This window comes from Budorcas taxicolor, chromosome 22, assembly GCF_023091745.1.
Source record: "Budorcas taxicolor isolate Tak-1 chromosome 22, Takin1.1, whole genome shotgun sequence".
Classification (NCBI taxonomy): Eukaryota; Metazoa; Chordata; class Mammalia; order Artiodactyla; family Bovidae; genus Budorcas; species Budorcas taxicolor.
Genome location: NC_068931.1, coordinates 52818334 through 52839908, shown reverse-complemented (window position 1 = coordinate 52839908; position 21575 = coordinate 52818334). Strand labels below are relative to the sequence as shown.

The 21575-nt window shown below is 38.1% G+C and overlaps 1 protein-coding gene across 1 annotated transcript in view; it reads right to left on the bottom strand.

The window, feature by feature from the left end:
- Window positions 1-21575, bottom strand: part of DCC (DCC netrin 1 receptor) — an 827169-nt gene that overhangs the window by 688381 nt on the left and 117213 nt on the right. The window contains exon 3 of the mRNA XM_052660382.1: window positions 2797-3081. Within this exon, the coding sequence (XP_052516342.1) occupies window positions 2797-3081 (285 nt within the window). The remainder of the gene's footprint in view (window positions 1-2796; window positions 3082-21575) is intronic.

Genomic DNA, 21575 nt, shown 5'->3' with positions numbered 1-21575 from the left:
TACCGTCTTTCTAAATTCCATATATATGCGTTAGTATACTATGTTGGTGTTTTCCTTTCTAGCTTGCTTCACTCTGTATAATAGTCTCCAATTTCATCCACCTCATTAGAACTGATCCAAATCTATTCTTTTTAACGGCTGAGTAACACTCCATTGTGTGTATGTACCAAAGCTTTCTTATCCATTCATCTGCTGATGGACATCTAGGTTGCTTCCATGTCCTGGCTATTATAAACAGTGCTGCGATGAACACTGGGGTACACGTGTCTCTTTCAATTCTGGTTTCCTCGGTGTGTATGCCCAGTAGTGGGATTGGTGGTTCATAAGGCAGTTCTGTTTGCAGTTTTTTAAGGAATCTCCACACTGTTCTCCATAGTGGCTGTACTAGTTTACATTCCCACCAACAGTGTAAGAGGGTTCCCTTTTCTCCACACCCTCTCCAGCATTTATTGCTGTAGACTTTTGGATCGCAGCCATTCTGACTGGCGTGAAATGGTACCTCATTGTGATTTTGATTTTGGATTTAGACATGGATAACTCTCCACACACATCACAAAATGAAAATACTCTATGAGTTGTGGTAAAAAACAAGTGCTGAATCAAGCTGCAAAACTTCAAATTAGAATTTTAAACTAAATCATAAATAGATGTATTCATTCGTCAACATAATATTTAAATGACTGTGGAAAAATTTATTTTTTAAAGAGTGGTACCAATACAGGTTACATTAATGCTTCTACGTCATGTTACTAATACAATAGGTTTCTATTTTAACTGAGTTTATGTTACCCTATTAAATGTGCATTTGTATAGACAATGGACACTGTATCTATGCAATTATGACTTCCTCAAATTGGAACTTCTAGAAAGTAGAAATTGATTCAGAAAGCATTGGCATCATTTTAAAAATGAGAAAAATCACAAAGGCAACTAAAAGAAGCTGAAATTGAGCATTCATCCATTTATTCATACTCTCACTCAATTTTGTACTTGCAATAGATTTGTCCTCTAAACCAACTTGCAATCTTGGGAATAAATGGGACACACATGGCCCTTCAACAGATTCTTTATGGAATCAATAGTACAGAAGACAGGCTTAATCAAGTATGCTAATAGCACAGGTCTGTTTGGTACCTCAGCTCATAACTCCTTTGTGGAATTTTTATTTGAATTCATAAAACTTGCAGAAATATACATATTAGATATAATACTTTTTTAAAAATGGTAGTTTTTATCCAGGTAAGAAATACCTGTACACCTCCAAAGTACACTTATGCATTCTTGACTTTAGCTGGATAACACTATGAAATTCGGTTTTAAATAAATCCCCATGGATTATAATGCAAATGTGTTTCACAAGGTGAACAAATAAATGTAAACGGCGATTTGATGATTATGTCTCTATGTCTTTCAAAAGTTTCCCTTTCAGATTTAATATTTAATTAGTCCAACTTTATCCCTTAACACCACTAGAAAACAGACTTTTTGGTCATATTAAGATACTCAAACATATTCTTGCCAATTTCCCACGTGGCTTACCTGGGTTTCTCATCTGATTGACTGAGATGCATTATTTAGGCTATGTGAATATAAATATTTAAATTTTTTGTGTATCTAATGGCTGCCTAAATAAATGCATACACGTGCTGGGAATAAACACTACATTTACAGTGTCACTGGTGGTTACTGACACAATTAAATCAATATCCCTGTGACAAAGAGTCCACAACAGAGTTAGAAGAGGTTTTAGAGACGTCCTTACTTAAGTCTTGGAAACTTTCAATCGAGTTACCAGTTTGCATTTGGAATGACATATGGATGTTATCCTCTACTTAGCTGAGTGACTTGTAATAATTACACCCAGGATGTTGAGACAGAGCCAAAGTCAGTGCTTTGACAGCGAATCTGTCACAATTACTTACGTGTTGCTTTTTTTCTGAGTCTCACATGAGTCTAAGCAAATCCCAGAAATAAAATTAAATGAGAAAGCAGATATTACCGGGCTGGCCAAAAAGTTCATTTGGGATGTTACAAAATATCCAAAAAAACTTTTTGGCCAACCCAACACATCCCTAAGAAGATAGCAGCTATTAGACAGGATCTTAAAAAATGTCCATTCCAATCATCGATTATTTAGGAAAGAAAAATGAGGCCAGAGTCTTAAGGATTTTGCAGGGAAGAGAGAGGGAGATAAGAGATGGAGAGAAATAGCTTTCTTTATCATATCAGTCACACTGGATTGCAGCTACTTCTATGTCCAGAACTCAAAAAATCCAGGCTCTGTGTCAGTCTTAGTTGTTTCTGGATCCTTAGTACTTAGCGCAATGCTTCTCAGAAATGAGTGTATATATGCATGAGCACACGAATGTTCAGTGTTAACTTGGGGAAGGCTCTTAACCTTGCTAAACCTCACCTTCATCCTCTGCAAACAGCGATAAAGGTAACTACTTCTTAGACTATTACCAAAGGAAATTTTAAAAATAATAATAATAATGTTTAGCAATGGACTTTGCACAAAGCAGCGCTTGTTAAGTATTAATGGAATGAGTGAATGAAGTCAATCATAACGAAAATATCCATTTCTCTGGAAAGCTCTATCACAAGACATGAAAAGGTAAGAAAAGCTTTTGGCATATCCTTTTCTAATGATCAGTTAGAGAAGAAGGAAAAATATAAAACTAAACTCAATAAACAATACAGAACTTAAACATAACTTCCAAATACGTGTTCAAGGAAAAATTATTCAAACTACTCTAGAAAATATAATTCTGAAGAGAATAAAGAACACTGCAATACCTGATAAGATTCTGACTTCTGCTTCATTTCCTGTCCTTGAGCTGGCTGGATTCCGGGCTAAGCATCGATAGATCCCAATGTCCCCCGGTTGAAGTCGACTGATTTGCAAGGCTCCGGAGGGCAAGACCACCACCCGGGAGTCACCAGGGACAGGAGTCAGGTCCTGCTGGTTTTTCTGCCAGTGTATGGTTGGCATCGGCTCCCCAATGACTTCACACTTGAGTAACACTGTGTCGCCCATGAAAGCAGTGATAGATTCTGTCTGGGAGAGGAACCTCAGCGGTCCTAGGAAAAACACAAGGAATGAAGAATAAATCTTTCAGATGAATCACAATCATCCCCAAATAAGATAATCACACCTGTATTCTTGATAGAAAACCAAGATAAAAGTACTTTGGTCACATGATGCACAGAGTTGACCCACTGGAAAAGACCCTGATCCTGGGAAAGATGGAGGGCAGGAGGAAAAGGGGGCAACAGAGGGTGAGATGATTGGATGGCATCACCGACTCAATGGACACGAGTTTAAGAAAACTGGGAGTTGGTGATGGACAGGGAAGCGTGCCGTGCTGCAGTCCACAGGGTTGCAAAAAGTTGGACACGACTGAGTGAGTGAACAACAGAAGCAGTTTCAAGAAAGACGGTCCATATGAACCACCAATTATAGTAACAGAGAACAGTCTTTCACAGATTGACTGCTTAAGATAAATGATCATCAGAATTTATCAGTTATGCTGTGGCAGAATGAAAACATCTTTAAGTAGGAATTTGACTTTTTAAAATTTCTAGCCTGTCTGGGCCCCCTATTCCATGTGAGTCTTCCAGTAACTTGTTTCATTTCTTTGGGCTATAAAATGGGATAACAGTAAATTCAGCCCATACGACTACTGTGATGTTCATTTGAAATAACATGTAAAAAGATACATAGATAATTAAGCAAAGGTAGGGAAAAAACAAAAAATAAATAAATAAAAACTGACCACTACTGAGCATAAAGCATGATGAGAGAAGCCTCCCCCACCATGGTGTTGTATATAGACAGGTAGAAGATATTTGGAGCCTGCCATCTTGAACCTCCTTCTGTGAACAGATGGATTACTTGTGACCCTAATGCTTTGACCATGAAAGCATTTCTTTATGATTACAAACACATTTGAATGAATTTTGTCACCACTGATGGATCCTGGCAATTTTACTCTCTAGAGTTTATTTGAATTAACAATTTTAATTTCTTGATTTATGGTCATCATAGTTATATTCTACTTTTTAAAAAAAGTTTTACTGGGGTTGGTTTCATTGTAAGTGCATTTCACAATAAGATTTGATTCATTCATCAGTTTGGGTTTCATGTCAAGTTTTTCTGCTCATATTTATATTACTGTAATTTTTATTTTATAGGTTTATTTTAACTAGGCCAAAATTTCCCAGGTCTTGGTTTAAATTTTGTAAGGAAACTTTCTACCAGTGTTTAGTCAATAACAAATTCTAATGTGTTCAGTGTGAAATACTGTTAATTTTATTTGGGGGTATATTAATTCTTACAAACCTAACTCTCCAGGTAATCTGATAAAAGTTTTGCTGGGGTGAAAAGTGTGAAGGGAAAACAGCCTAGGTTCAAACATCATGATTTAACATGGGAGATAATCAGGAATGCTGTGGAGAAGTCTCATATTCTAGGTTAAGGTAATATTTCATGTCCCTTTCAGAGATTATTCTTTTCAGCCACAAGATAGCTGAATTCATGAAAAAGGAAATCACAGCAATATCATATTCACAATAGATAAAGGTTGCCAAAGATGGTATGCCACTTTTTATAGTCACACTCATAAACAGACCTACAGACCTGGAGATGTGACATTATGGTTGAGCAAGAGCAATTCATTCTAGACCACACAGAAGTGGTAACTTTGATGCACATGTTAATTTATCAATTGAAATTTATCCTACACATAGGTACTAAAATTACTCATCTGGAGTCTGTATCCACAGAGCTATGAGTTCGTCTCAGCAGTGCAGATGTTTCTACAGTGCGAGCCAAGCTTATGCTAAATTTTCTCCTTATTTGGCTAACTGGAACTAATCTAACCATGCTGTATCCACTACTGAATGAAGACCAAAAGAAATCAGTTAACTCATGCCCTGCGTCATTGTTCCAAGTCCAGTTTCCAAGCCGTTTGTAGTGTAGAATCTTGGGCACATTCAAGAGAAGGGGCCTTAATCTACTACTGATTAGCTTCAATATGGATTTAAAGCATGTACCTGAACAGAGAATGGTTTATACACACTACATTAAGCAAATCTGCAATGAGATGTGGCCAGATATCATGACGGTTACATGGGTCAAGATATTTTTCAAACACGTTCTGACTTGTTTATTTGATAATGTTCTTCTTGGTGTCCATCCCTAGCATTTTACTTTATAGTTAAGGAAACACAGCTTGGGAATAACTTACCCACACCTATGAGTTATACATTTTATACAAAGTAGATAAGAATAAAACATTTGTGATCAGCTGACAGAATATCTGGATACTTTCACATATTCATATACATGGTCCTGTACCAGTTAACACACACTGGATAAAATTCTAAACATGTATTTTATATCTGAATGTCTGTGGTATTCAAAAACTTCACTTGCAGAGTTCTAGACTTAGAATGAAACATAAATTGAAAGAGTAATTCAAACTGTACTCAATAGACGATTCCTTTATATAAACTTCATCTAGCCCAAAGACTCACAGATGAGGCATGAGACTGTATACGAATATAATTAGGCTTAATGGAATTGGCTACTATTGCGCATGCTTATTCACTATGCAGTCTATGGTGATTTCAGATCTTAATAAACAGGGGGTCGGGGATCGACTCTAACTTAAAATTTAATGAAATGATGTTGGAAAACTTCAAATAGTGGATTACTTGACATAGTGAGAAAATAGAAACATGATTTGTATCTTTTCCTTTTTGTTTCTACAAAAGAAACCCCACATATCAAAAAGCAATTCTAAGTTTACGAGGTTCTATATGGCTTGAATTAGAGCTCACAATATTGTGCTACCTTTGTGCACTCACATCTCAGGGCAGTGTAACAAACCAGCAACAGTATTAAAAGAAGAAGTTATAGCCTATCAATTTAGCACTATATTTTCAAGGCACAAGTACAAGCACCTAGTTATAAACATTAAACTCACTGCAATTTATAAGGATGAAATACAGTATTTTCATAAGTCATTTAATGCTCTAATTCAATATAAAGACATAGGTATAATTTTAATTATATCCTTATGAAAAACAGTTACCTGCTCACCAAGAGCCTTTTCACGGAAAAAGTGTGGTTCAACTCACTGGATCACATTCGACTAACTGTAAGCATAATGGGGGTCTTTCCTGGTGGCTTAGTAGTAAAGAATCTGCCTGCCAATGCAAGAGATGCAGGTTTGATCCCTGGGTTGGAAAGATCCCTTGGAGAAGGAAATGGCAACCCACTCCAGCATTCTTGTCTGGAGAATCCCTTGGACAGAGAAGCCTAGTAGGCTACATACAGTCCATAGGGTTGCAAAGAGCAAGACATTTCTTAGCAACTAAACAACCACAATCATAGCAAGAATGGTATTCCTATCACTACCCTTTTCTCACCTAAATCCATCCTAAACATAGTCAAAAGATTAGTGTTTCTAAATCACCAGAAGTTTGGTTTCACTCAGAAACTCTAAAATTTCATTTTCTAGTATTGTCTTAGACAAATATCCTGTTACCCAAGAATCCATGCAATGTTCTTTCCAGGCTCATCTTCCACACGCCTGCAACAGAATACTCAGATCTATCGACCAGTTCTAGACCTGGCTCCTTCTTGATGGTATTTCTCATGGTATTTCCTCTAAAGAGGTATACCTTCTCCCCTAACATCTACCTAACAAAACTGTAGTCCTTCTTAGAGTACTAAGTCAAAAAAATCCTCTTTTTCTTAATCTTACTTACTGGAAATATCTCTCAATCCTTTAATTTTTAAAGGACATATAGACAGTGTGACGGTTGATGGTATAAATAAAAGGATGATCAGTATTTACATGTTTGTATATGTGTTTTTCAGCCCACAGAGCATAGCAAATATCTACTGAAAGAAAAAAAAGATAGATATTTACTGAGGTTCTGTGTCTATGTAGACTACTGCAAGACTGCAAATTTTGATAATTGCATTTGAGTGCTGGTTTATCACTTTCTAACCTACTCCGTGGCAGTTTGGGACAGCAAATAATATACCTGGGTGCCAGATTACCATGGGTCACTTCTGTGGTTCATCATTTAGCCAGATCTTGGCTTATTTAAGAAAAAAAAAATACAGAACAGATAATTCAACATAAATAGCAACTGATCATCTCTAACCGTCAGAGGATGGTTTTTGACTTGGCATCAACCAACTGGTTTGAATTCTTGGATGGGGCTTCTGGTAATTTTAAAAACCAAGTGGAACCTCCCTCTTCTCTCTGAGAATGTCCCACTTTTGGCCAAGAATAGACAGCATTGTTATTATTATTTTTTAATTGTTGCTCCTTTCCTCCATTTGACATCAGTCTGTAAATGAAGAAACAATACCACAACAAAACAATATCAAAAGGAAAAATCCAAAGAACAGAAAACCCTAAATAAACCCTCCAAGTGGGCCTCAGGGTCTACATTTCACAAGAACCATCAACTCAACCTTCACACAGTGTGACTCATTGGAGAACTATTAGATTGAGATCAATGACACAGGAAACTTGAGTTTTGTCATTGATCCTATTCTGTTCCTTCATTAACTACCTTCTTTACGTCTCACAACAGCTCTTCAAGTAACTGTCGCTACCTTACAGATGGAACTTGGAAGCAAACTCATTCAAATGTTTACATTATGTACAATTGTTTAAAGAAAGTTTTGTTCTGAATGATACTCTTTAAAATATCCTTTTTTCCCAAGCTAAGTGAAAATGTCCCCAAAAGAGTTTCTTTTATATAACAGTACCTCCTGGCTCCTGAAGCCCCAAGTATCAGCATAATACTTGTAAACTTCTTTTAGTAAGTACACTCTGCCCCAGATTGAATTCTTACAAACTTCAGCCTGAAGAATTTTGCAATTAAAAATAGCACATGAACCTATGGTTGGTGTTTCTATGGAAGCCTTTCACAGTTAGCCTTGGGGGAAGGCGGTTTGCAAGAATGAAATGTAGTCAAAGGTCCTATCTTCTTGGTTAGCCTGGCCCAGGATTCTAAGACAATTTTATATCTACGGATACCTGGGCTTGTCAGAGAAGTCTCATCACAGCTAACTGACAGGTATACATATTACCTGCACCTCTGCATATTAACAAAGATCAGCATCTATTAGTGAGGAGGACAGTTCAGGAACCATAATAAGGAAAGAACACACTGTTTATACATATGGACAAGTCAGGCACGTATATGTGGTGACTCCATTTTATTCCTTGTGATATGATAAGGAATGATAAACACAGACACTGATAACTCAGATTTTATTAGCTGCTAATAATAAAAGTGCCTGTGCTTCAATATTAGGAATTTTATTGATGTCAACTATCCTAATTACATTTGTATAGGAAGCATTAACAGAGAAGGCAATGGCACCCTACTCCAGTACTCTTGCCTGGAAAATCCCATGGAGGGAAGAGCCTGGTAGGCTGCAGTCCGTGGGTCGCTAAGAGTTGGATACGACTGAGCGACTTCACTTTCACTTTTCACTTTCATGCGTTGGAGAAGGAAATGGCAACCCACTCCAGTGTTCTTGCCTGGAGAATCCCAGGGACGGGGGAGCCTGGTGGGCTGCCATCTATGGGGTTGCACAGAATCTGACACAACTGAAGTGACTTAGCAGCAGCAGCAGGAAGCATTAAATGTTAGCAAGAGATATATAGCCATTATGAGTGTAACAAGGAGAAATGGGCTGTTTATTTCAGTTTCTAAAAGGATCCTTCCTAATTCTCTAAAGCTAATTTTAACACTAAAACGATTCATTAAGTACCTATTTATATAGGTTACTTTGTTAAATGTTGTTCAAGGCCTGATAAACAGCCATAACTACAATTTTTTTCTAGAACATTTACTAACTATGCTAAGACTTAATTACCTGATATTTAATAGTGCCAACATAGTACCAGAATTCTCATGTCCTCAGAGGGGCCTTCCCCAAATCTAGACAGAATTATTCCTATGTGCCTCCTTTCCAACATTCACTTCAGTTATAATTTATTAACTGTGGAATTAATTTAATAGCCATCTTCCCAGCTAATCTGTAAATTCCAGATAAGTAGAGCTGGTTCTATTTTATTCTGTACTCTGAACACTTAGCCCAGTGCCTGGCATATCATTATCCATCAGTATATGTTGAATGAAAAGATATGTATGATGGATTAGGGAAATATCCCAGACTCTTATACATTGGGAAATGTAGGAAGAAGAGCATAAAGAGAGGGAGAAAATAAAGATTTCTTCACAGAACGTGAAAAAGGGTTGAAGTTATTAAACACACAAAGTCAACCCATATAGATCTTCATTTGAAAAGATTGGGGGAGGGCAAGTGTCCAGTGCATCCATGAAAACTTTGTCTAAGCCCAATAAGTTTAAATTGTGGAACAGTGATATTCATAACGAGATTTCCCCATTCTTCCTTCAAATCACTGTCCTGGGAAACAAGCTTATTAATGGTTTCAGGACCAGCCCCGCCCCACTTGGGACGGACTGGGTATTGGCTCCAGTCATCAGTCAGGCTCTGGCCAATACATATTTTTTTTTTTCATGAGCTCAGCACAACCAAACTGTTGGCTGTCAGCTGGGCAGTAGAAATGTTAATAGCAAAGCAGCAAACATTTTTCATTTGGGCTTTTCCTTTGTGATGCTAAAAATGAGGTAAAAAATCACCATGGCAATGAATACAAAGCTGGTGAATCTACAGGGACATCAAAAGTGTTAGGCTCTCGGAATTAAAATAATGAGAACAATAGTCTCTCTGCACCCTTCTACCCATGCGCACATGCGCACACATACACACACACCCCCCACATGGGGTAACAGAGAAATCTTTCCACGAGTGCAGACAGTCACCAAGTTTGAAGAGCTTAGACATCCACACTTGTTTACTTAAACCTAAACTACTTTTGCTTTTTAAGCTGAAGTGGAAACAGAGTGGAAACATTCCATTCCAGGTTTATGCCAAGACTCTCCTCTTCCTCCTGGGAGGCCTCTCGACCCGCAGCACCCCCAGACGGGGCCTATTCCTTCTTTTAAATTCTAATCTCAATGTGGCACATGCTTCTGATTTGCTCTCTGGACTATCAGGATCCCTGTCTCCTCCTATAGAAGGGCTAATCATTAAGTAATTAAAGTTCATTTAATAAAAACAGACATCAATCGGGGGACAGACCTTGCGGTTGCAAACCCTGTCTTGCTTTTAAATATTCAGCAACATGGTCATATCCTACGACTGCCAGGGGAGAGCTGCCTCCAATGCTTTGCCTGCTCCAAATTAAAGCCTCACAGCTACGTCCCTTTAAAGCCAGACCTTGTTTGCCCCCTTTTAATTTTCAAATTAGCCCAGGGGAAGAGAATAGACATAATTCAAAGAGAGGTTTTCCAGATTTGGTTGCTTTTCAGCAGCCAGAAGACCAACAAAGGATTCTTAGAATACATTATAAGCATATTTCTCCATGTTCCTCTGAGAGTTATCATTTCCCTTCTTTATTTTTTTCCCCCAAGTTTTTGCTTTTGTTTTAGCATCTTCATTTTCACTGGTGAAATGACAGGCTCCGAGGTGGCTGGCTGAAAAGTGGTGGCTGGAAGTGGCATTGCAAACCAAGTCTAGGAAGTGTGTCTGGCAGGTACCAGCCACTCTCCTCCAGTGTGTGGTCTGGGAAGAAATATCCATGTGGCCAATTAGTTGAAATCAGAAGGATGTAACAGAAGAAGTATGAAAGGGAAAGAAAACTGTAGGCAAATGACACAGTTTGTCCAGCTCTGCAAGATTAGAAGCATGTAAAGAATTCATTTCCTTGGCAAAAAAAAAAAAAAATAGGGAGGAATGTCATCATATAAGACTTTCTTGGAATCACCCATGTGGTTTATTCAACATAAACACTCTAGGGACTGCTCTGGTGGCTCAAGTGGATAGGAATCCACCTCTCAATGAAGAGGACACAGGTTCCATCCCTGGTCTGGGAAGAACCCACATGCTGTGGGGCAACTAAGCCCAGGCGCCACAAGTATGGAGCCTGTGCTCGGCAACAAGGGAAGCCACAACAACGAGAAGGCCACTCAGGGCAACTAAAGAGCATCCCCCCGCTCACTGCAACCAGGGGAAGCCTGTGTGCAGCAATGAAGACCAAGCATAACCAAAATTAAATACATAAATAAAACACTCTCTAAGGGCTGGTATTTTCCCAGATCTTTAAAAACTGATTACACATTAGACTTGGAATCAAGTGGTCATTTTTGGAACTCCTGTAACCCGTGACTGATCAAGAGTCAGTTTGAATAGAGGTCTATCATCATTTCATCAACTTGCCTTGCTAGATTCTTGGCCTTCATATCCATTGGAGCAATTCAGGATTCTCTAAGTCACCCCTGTTAATAGCATCCTTAGGGCCTCTGGTAGCCAACATCGCACCTTCATAAGAATTCAAAAAGGGTGCTCTCTCTGAAGGGATGAGTTTACAAAGGTCTTCCATGGGATTGGCTAGCAAATCGAGAGTCGGGCTTCAGGGCCTGCCTAACCTTCGCTTGGAGACTTTTCTCACACATGAACTACACCCATGTAACTGGCAGCTCTGTCCACCGTCTCTTGACTTCATGATCTGCAATCAGTCAAGCATGATTCAGCTTGGCTCATCCATGTCTTTTGTTAACTCTGGGGTCAACAGAGGCAGATCGGAGAAGCATGTTTCCAGGTAGCAAGTTAATAGCTATTTTTCCTCATCCTTCTGAGCTATTATGCAATATGTATTTCCCAGAACATGAGTAAATAATGAACAGAGCTGTATCACCTCTTTCTCAAAGTTACATGGTATTGTATTCACAGAGAGAGATTATTTTTCAAATTTAATCAAATCATATTGAACGTCAATGCCATTTTTGTTATATGAGTTGATAAACCGCCTTTGAAAAGTGATTCATCAATGTATATCATAACAATGGAACTCAAGAACTTCACTTCTAGGAATCTTTCCATAAACATATGAAAAAAAAAGCATACACACACAATTATTCAGTACAGCATTACTTAAAATAGTGAACATTAGACAATGAGCTAATTGCTGATTATTATAAGCAACTGATGATTGTGTAAGCAAATTATGGAATATCCAGCATACTTATCATAATACAACCATATAAAATTGTTAATATTTTTTAAAGTGAGGAAAATTATTTTCCCTTTTTTTCTTTGTCTAGAAGCATATCTGAAAGCATACAAACGGACATTTTGGCTAATGATTCTAACCCGCTATTCAATGTGGATTAAAAAAATAAAAACTATTCACAAGCATATTGATTTTCATGAAAAAATGTTTACCTCCACAGGCTTTGACAATAACTTTATTTTCATTCTCTACTTTGCAGATAAAATTCTTATTACAAAACCTGAGATTGGTTTATAATCAATAGTAATGAATAATTTTACAGAATTCAGGCTCAGGCTTTCCATCAAGCTTAAATTTCATTACGCATGGCTAACAAATGGTCACAACATTCATGAAAGCTGATTATGAATGTGGCTGATATTTGCTGGGCCAACCTGTAAACTAGGCTTGTTTCAAGGCAGGCAAATCATCCAAACAACAGAAAAGCAAGCTCTTAAAGTTGTATGACTTTTTGTTTTACATCAAGTAACTGTTACCAGCCCTTCCCTACTATCTAGGTTCTCCAGATAACCCTGCCACAAATCTCCAGCACCACTGATTACATCATCTTATGGGAATTTCCAAAGTACTTTTCGTTCACTCACTTATTCAGTCAGTGTGGTGGTTAATTTCATATGTGGATATAAATACGCCATGGGGTGCTAAGGCTTTTGGTTAAACGTTGTTCTGAGTGTATCTGTGAAGTGTTTCTAGATTAACATTTGAATCAGTAGACTGAGGAAAGCAGATTGCCCCCCCTGGTGGAGCTCATCCTGTCCACTGAGGCCTTGCACAAAACAAAAAGTGGAGTAAGAGGATTCGTTCTTTCCGCCTGACTCTGAGCTGGGACAGCAGGTTTCTCAAGCATTTAGATTGAAACCAGAACCAGCACTTACACTGTTTGCTTTCCTGGATCTCTTTACTGGACACTTTGCCAATGGAAGGAGGATTTCTCAGCATCCACAGTCTCATGTGTTTCTCTGGAGAACTCAGAGTAACACAATCAGTCATCATTTATTGGGGCTCCTAACACGTGGCAGGGGAGGCTTCCCTGGTGGCTCGATAGTAAAGAATCTGCCTGCAATGCAGGAGAAGCGGCTTTGAACCCTAGGCCTGGAAGGTCCCCTGGAGAAGGAAAGGGCAATCCACTCTAGCATTCTTGCCTGGGAAATCCCATGGACAAAGGAGCCTGGCGGGCTACAGTCCATGGGGTTGCAAAAGAATCAGACACAACTTAGCGACTACACAAGAACAGTATGTGGCAGGCAGCTTCCAAATGGCCTGAGAAATATAATGATTAAAATTGATACTAGCTTCTCTCATCAAAGAGCTCTTCTGGACTTTAGAAGCCCAAGGGAGAAGTGTGAGATTCATATTCGGCATATTTCTTGAGTGAAACACGCTAAAGCCCCAATAACAGGAGAGCCCAGAAGCAAAAAAAACTTAGCAAGAGATAACCCTATTAGTTTCAAAGCTCACTGAAACAATAACCTATTGAGGGACTTCCCTCGTGGTCCAGTGGTTAAGAATTTGCCTTCCAATGCAGGGGATTCAGGTTCAGTCCCTTTTGGGGGACTAATGTCTCACATGCCACAGGGCAATAAGCCTGTGCAGAGCAGCTAGAGAAAGACCACATGCTACAAAGAAGACCCAGCACAGCCAGAATTTTTAAAAAATAATCATTTAAAAAAAATCTGTTGGGTTATGATTGTTTCAAACTTTTCACTGAGTGTATCATCCAAAGGATTAAATACTCTTCTACCTGTTAATCAATTAACCCAAATGCTGATTCTTCTTGCTACCAGTAGCATTGATTGAATACATACTAGGCACTATATAAGGTATAATAATATGAAGTGTAGCCTGTACCTGGCTGTAAAGGGCTCTACTAAAATTCCCCAGAAACATCTTGTATTTTCAGCTTGTTAGGTAGGACCACCCTCCTTTCAATATAAAGGATTTTTTTCCCATAAAAAATATGACTGACTCCTATATTTATAACTTGTAGACACAGATCAAAGAAAGGAGAAACCTAACTGGAACAAGTTTTCAGTGAAAACAGTGGTTTCAGCTCAATACCTACCTCTATTTCAGTATATAGGTGATTAAAGTTAATTTGATAAGAGATGAAGTGAAAGTCATTCAAAGAGTCATGTCCAACTCTTTGCAACCCCATGGAATACAGTCCCTGGCACTGTCTAGGCCAGAATACTGGAGTGGGTAGCCTTTCCCTGCTCCAGGGGATCTTCCCAACCCAGGGATTGAACCCAGGTCTCCTGCATTGCAGGCAGATTCTTTATAGCTGAGCCACAAGGGAAGCCTAATAACAGCTAAGATTCACATCAAATATATCAAAAGGGTTAAATTCTTTCTCTGACAATTCCAGTATCATTTTTCCTCCCCACAAAATCTACCTGAAATATGAGAATCAAGAAACCCCAGCAGAAATAATCATTTAGATGAAAAACTTCTGGCAAATCTATATAATTTAAACTTTGATTTGGAAGTGCCTCCTGGGAGAAAAACAGAGCTAATGAGACATTTGCATCCAGCGCATTTGCACAATGGAGATGGGAAGACAAAATACGTCACTTCACTGCTGAACATGTATGACTTTCCACCTTCTCTACTGAGACCTTAAGGAAATCAAACCATTTAAGAAATTACCAAAAATGTGTAGCTTGTCCCAGAGTTACCAAATGCCCCTGATAGGATGAAACATTCAAATGATTAAAAAAAAACAAAACAGTGTCTGATGCCAAAATTCAATCCATATTTTGGGATTTGTTTCAAACTCACAAGAATCAATATCTACCACAAGAACCTGAACTAGTCATTTATTCCAACTTATCTTTTTGTATACCTAATGCTTAGTAATCATGTCCTGTTGAAAAATGTCAGTAAATTAGACAACAGTAAGTCATCTTCCCTGAAAATCTTTCAGTTGTGGAGTCATTCTAGTGGGCTCGACAGTACCATCTGATACTTGGACTGAGAATAAGATGGGAAAAGGACATACCTGGGCAGTCAGTGAGAGGTATTTTTTTTCTGTTTCTTAGGGGTGTGGTAGTAAGTAAAACATTCCTTCAGGACAGCTTTAAGTCTCCAGTATGAGAGTACTTAAACACTTTTATAGAATCACAGATAACACTACTTCCAAGCTTGTTTATGCTCTTTCCTGATCTTACGATCTATGAGCATAAACCGAAAAAATTAAAGTATTAGGAATTATTTCTTAAAAGGGAACATGGTTCAATAGATACAAAATGAGCTTTGAAGAGAAGGGAGGAAAGAGGAGCATGGCAAAGGGTTAGACTAAGGAAGTCATATATTACAGAGAATTCAGACAGAGTACCAACTTGATACATTTGGATTTCATTTATTATTAAGGAATTCTGAGCAAGAAAATTATGTGATCAGATATACAATTTTTGAAGACCATTCTCGCATCTGTATAGAGGATGAGTGGGACTGAGGTCACAGCTGAAGCCAAGAGTGGAAACAAGACTCTCACAAACAGTAGCCTAGGTGAAAGATAACGGGGTTTGTACTGGGAAACAAACTCACACTAGCCGTCTTTCACTCCCACCTCTGGGCCTGGGACTCGAGTCCTCACATAGCCTGATGTGATTTACCTCTTTGTATAAGAATCTTTTTCCATTTCAGGCTCTGTGGACGTTCCTTTGTTCTGATGAAGAGTGTATGTTATTGATCCTTAGGCATATTCCCAGTCTTCAGTATTTCAAATTCCACAGCCAGGGTCTGGAGAATTTTCTGTGGCACAGAAGGGTACAAGCAGGCCAACTGCCCTGCACCAGCTTTTTGGGCATGGGGAAACACTGCCCACTGCTGGGACTGAACCAGCCTCTTGTTTACCTGAGTAAAGCACTATTCCTTCCAGTGCTTGGCTGCGTTTTGTTCGCCTCAGCAGCCCTGATACCAAGATAAGGTGGACAGAATTGTCTGGAGTCCACCCCTGGAAACGATAACAAGCGCCCCGTGCTCTGTTCCCCGACTCGGGTAAGGGAGGTAGTAATGAGAACAGGAAACGAGAGAGAGGCTAGATATATTTCAAGGCAAAATCAGAAAACTTGTTGAAGGCTGAGTGTGGGTTGTGAGGGAAAGAGATAGATCAAGAACCAGCCCTGGTTTCAAAAAAAAATTTAGGTTATGGGGGAAGGGAATTTGGCTTGGGTTAAGTGGGTGTATGTGGTAGTTTAAAGGAAGCCAGAAAAAGAGGACACTTTAAGAGATTGTGGTATTAAAACTGGAATAACAGGAAGAGACCAAGTAAATTACTGGCTGTCAAGTTCTGAATCTCAAAGTTGAAAGGATTAGAAGTCATCATCAAAGTTCTTTCCATTTGTAAAATTATATAACCATGTGATTCTATGTTTAAACAACGTAATATGTGGCCAGACCTTACAGTCATCCAACATTTAACAAAACTAACACAACAGAGTATAAATTATTGGAGATAGAGAAGTAAATAAAACATTCCCCATCACTGCCCTGATAGAGCTGCCAGTCTAGGAGAGATACGGTGCTCATCAGACATTTATCACAAAGACACCAAAAGAGACTTAAACACAAGCTTGGAGATTTATGCTATGAGTGATTTTGATTTCTTAGTCGTTCACTCACGTCTAACTCTTTTGTAACACCATAGACTCTAGCCCACCAGGCTCCTCTGTCCATCAGATTTGCCAGGCAAGAATATTGGAGTGGGTTGCCATTTTTTTGATCTGGGGAATTTTCCCAACCCATATATTAAACCCAGATCTACGGTATTAGCAAGTGGATTCTTTACCAATGAGCCACCAGGTAAGAGAGAAGCCAATAAACACCTGCCCAATATCGCAAAAACTGACCAACTCAAGTTAATGTGAACAATTCTTGTTCCTTTGCTTATTACCCCAAGTGAACTACCTTATCATTTATTGAGCCTCCTCATTAACTTAGTCCCTCTGGTTTACTTTAGCTCTGTAGATAAGACTCTTGTTGTCAAAGGCTATCTGAAATATTGTTATTTTTAAGACATACAGCTTTTCAACTAAGACAAGATCAAAAGTAAAAGTTTCCAACAGCTAGATTTATCCTAAACTTTGCCAAGTTCTTTGAATTGACTTTGAATGAAAATTTGCTGTCTTTGAAGCAAACTTGTATGTATTTCACTATTCACTTGGCTTTAGCATTTGAGGATTTGAAACAATCTTTAGAGTGATTTACAGATACTACTTCTGTGTCACAGTGGTGTTTGAGACACACAGGGCATCTTATTGTAATCTCTATTCATCCTTTTGGGAAATATGCTGCTGAGTTGAGTCTTAGATCTAGGATCATCTATTAAGATACCAATGAAATCCATCAGTCTTAAGTCCCTTATGAATTATGTGTGAGATGCATCTTTAAAGCAATTTCTCACCACCAAATATATTAAGGGTTAACCTGATTTTGTTGGGGATCTCAGAATATAGCATTATTTCTCAAATTTCTCGTCAGATATATACCATAGTAAATATATTTTTCTTGGGTTTATGAGGTCATTCACTCTCCATATCTATCTCCTGCAGTTATAGTAACAAAATGCCCTGTTATAACTAGTCTTCTCATTTAGCTTCTGAACATGGCTTTCTACTTCCCATCTGACTGCTCAGCTTTGCCACCCCTCTGCTCTCTGCCTGATTTCTTTACTTCTTCACAGTTTCTGAGGGCTGAGCCTTGTCTGGATTTGTTTACTGTTCTAGCCTAGGTGTCTGGTACTTAGTAGGCACTCAATACACATTTGCTGAATGCACAAGTATCTGAATCCAACTCAAGCTTTCAGATCCAAATCAAATCTATTTTCCCTTTGCTTCTCTGATATCCCATCAAATATATATTTTGCTGGCTCTCATTTGGCAATCCGCAACCAGTCATTGATATCATTATCTTATTTTCATGCATCTCTTCTATTTGGTTAAATTTTAGATTGCTCAAGGATACATACACTTCTCAATATTTTGTGAATATTCACAGCTCAGTGTCTCACATAGGGAAAACATCAAATAATACCCTTGTTTTAAGTCTGATCACACTGAGGAGTGATTATTTCTGCTTTACCCCTTTACTCAAAGGGCCATCTGTTAAGAAAACTCTAAAACAGTTAGCTTCAGTTGATTTATTTCATCTTCAAGTTTTGATAGCAGATCTTTTCCATTTCAGAATATTTTAATGGTGGCCTCAATCTGTGCAAAAGTCTCATTAATTGCAATTTAGAACCTATAACTTGCAATAACTTAGATCTTAAAGAGTTGGACTATCTTTAAAACTATCAAGAGATTTTGCAAGCAAAGTAATTGGACAAAAACAATTTACAGAGCACTCTGCACTTTTAATGTGACTTCTCTGGATTCTGAAATATGGGACATGGTTATGCAGTTTTTACTCCACTTATCAAATCCCTGTTTTACAGGGATGGTTTGATGTCACTCTACATGCTTCTCTAAAAGTAATCTATATACTTTCTCAAAGTAAGAATAATATTTCAATTTCTACAGTCTCTTCTGCTGAGCACAGTTCCTTTGCAGTAGTATGTGGTTAATGGTAATTGATCAATTAATTATTAAAAGCTGGATTTTTCATCTGTATTCCTTCAATAATCTTTCTATCCTCCATTAATTGTTTTCATCATTTCCAGAATTCTCAAGCGAATATGAAAATAAACAAATATTAGTTTCATCATTTAAGGCTGAAAGAGACATTAGAGATGAAATAAATCTAATCATTTCAATTTATGGAAAACGTGTCAAATATACAAAATTAACATTTTACCCCATCTTCAATATTTTTTTCCAATTTTTATATATTAGAGATTCTGTATCTCAGAGTATATGCCTATATCTGTGATATTTATACACACATACATGTGCATGATTAATAAGCATTCACACGTGTTTGTGTATACGTATATAGATATAGATACAGATATAGAGAGTATGTCTGTATGCTTATTTATATGTGTACAACTATAGGCAAATATATACATAGATAACTGTACATTTCAAGTGGGTTTATGTATACAAACACATACATTTACTTCATACATATTCCTACAAAGATGTATAGTTGACTATTAAACAAGTGGAGAATTAATTGGGCAAAGTGACCATATTAATATAGTGCATTGTCCCTCGCTGTTAAGGAGTAATTGTTGTTGACAATTATTACTTTTATCTTAAATAACTGGACAATTAACACAATTTTTCTCACCATTGTTATGTTTTATCACTATTTTCCCTTTATAAAACACACTTTTCATACTTGTTTCTCTCCACTAAATTTTTCAAGCAATCAAAACTTAGATTTAAAGAATAAACTAATTCCAGTTTTATCATTTAGAGAAATGGTAATAGCCTTATAAATCAGGAGCTTGTTCATTATACAGACTTTTTTTAAAAAATATGACTCAAACTTATCAGCAAAGATGCCTCATTATTCACACCAAGTTGAACTGCTAATTTTCAGAGAAAATGCACCTGTGGAAAAAGAAAATATACCTTTAAATTGCATTATCCACTGACAGGACCACATACTGTTTTGTCCTTGTTGTTAATACAGAAATCAGAGGGTGTAAATCTCTTCATCTTCCTGTCAGCACTTCTGGTCAGGGTGTTAATGGCTTGTAGCCAGGAAGGTGCATAGGCTTATAGCCAATCAGCAATGAAACCATTTAATCAGCTTTTCAAACAGGAAGTGCAAGTTGAGGAGGTAGGGGAGCTCTGCACTAATGCATTTAGACGGAAACATCTTAAATCTCTGATTAAAACAAGGGAAAAGAGATCTTAATCCTCTGCGATATAAAGTGGGTAGAAGAGATCCATTTCATTTATTAAGTGGTCTACTAATCTGACCAATTGAAAATAAATTATCAGCATCTGAACGGATTTCTTTTCAAATGCTAAAACCAGACACCCCCTGCCAGATAAAAGTACTCTATGTACCTTCAGAGATGAGAAGCATTAGAAAGGTCTCTTGCTTGGAAAAACTAATACTTCTAAGCACAGATGGTTTGGCCTGGTACAGAAGATGTAAAGTGTCTAATTCCAAGACAAGCTGGACTGAAAAATCATGAATGATGATCAATAACAGTCGCATGAACTCTACAATGAGACTATAGAAATGTACCATTTGACATTCTTGAGGGGAAATAAACACAGGAAATTGAGATAATTGCCTAAAATATCTTGGGAGAAATACCCTGATATCCACCAGGGTTGTATTATGAAAAGCATTCAAGTTGCAAGCAATTTATTCAAATACTTGTTAATGAATGAGAGGGAAAATGATCATCATGAACAAGATCTAAAAATAAATGTTAATACAATTAGTGTTTTTTATCTTAACTTCCTAGTACTAAACTCTGAACAAATGCCTTTTGCTGGAGCTATCTCTTTGAGTCAAAATGGCATGGGTAGAGAAAACACAATGTAAAGTACTAAGCAACACAAAGTGTAGGTTACCTCTCCATTTCTACAAATGAATACTAATGCCAACTTTAAAAAAAATCATTAAGTTTTTCTAAAATGCTTGGAGAAGAGATAGTGAAAGGAAAAATGAGCTACCTTAATTAGGTCTAAATGTTGCAGAGTGAGAACAAGATTTAGATAAAAATACAAGCAATCTGCTGCTGCTGCTAAATCGCATCAGTTGTGTCTGACTCTGTGCGACCGCATAGACAGCAGCCCACCAGGCTCCCCTGTCCCTGGGATTCTCCAGGCAAGAACACTGGAGTGGGCTGCCATTTCCTTCTCCAATGCATGAAATTGAAAAGTGAAAGTGAAGTCGCTCAGTCGTGTCCGACTCTGTGCCACCCCATGGACTGCAGCCCACCAGGCTCCTCCACCCATGGGATTTTCCAGGCAGGAGTACTCTATACAGTCTTAATTGGAGATGAGGAATCAGGCTTGCAATACCAGCTGTAAACTGACTCAAAACCTTGCTTTTCTTTTCTTTAACACAGAAATGTCTCCCATATTTGCCAAGGCAACTCCATTCCAAGCTAGTCCTCCTTCTGTTGCATTAGGAGAACCTGCAGTGTATACATGGGGGGCTGGGGAGGCTTCCGTGGCAGCCCAGTGGTAAAGAATTTGGCTGCAATGCAGGGGACACAGGTTCCATCCCTGAGTCACAAAGATCACCTGGAGAAGGAAATGGCAATCCGTTCCAGTACTCTTGCCTAGGAAATCCATGGACAGAGGAGCCTGGTGGGCTACTGCCCATGGGATCACAAAATAGTCGGAGACAACAGTAACAGCTTGAAACAAAAACTGTATAGCAAAGGTCAGCAAACCATATAGTCCATTGGCCAAATCTGGTCTGCTACCTTTTGTAGGACCCATAAGCTAACCAGGATTG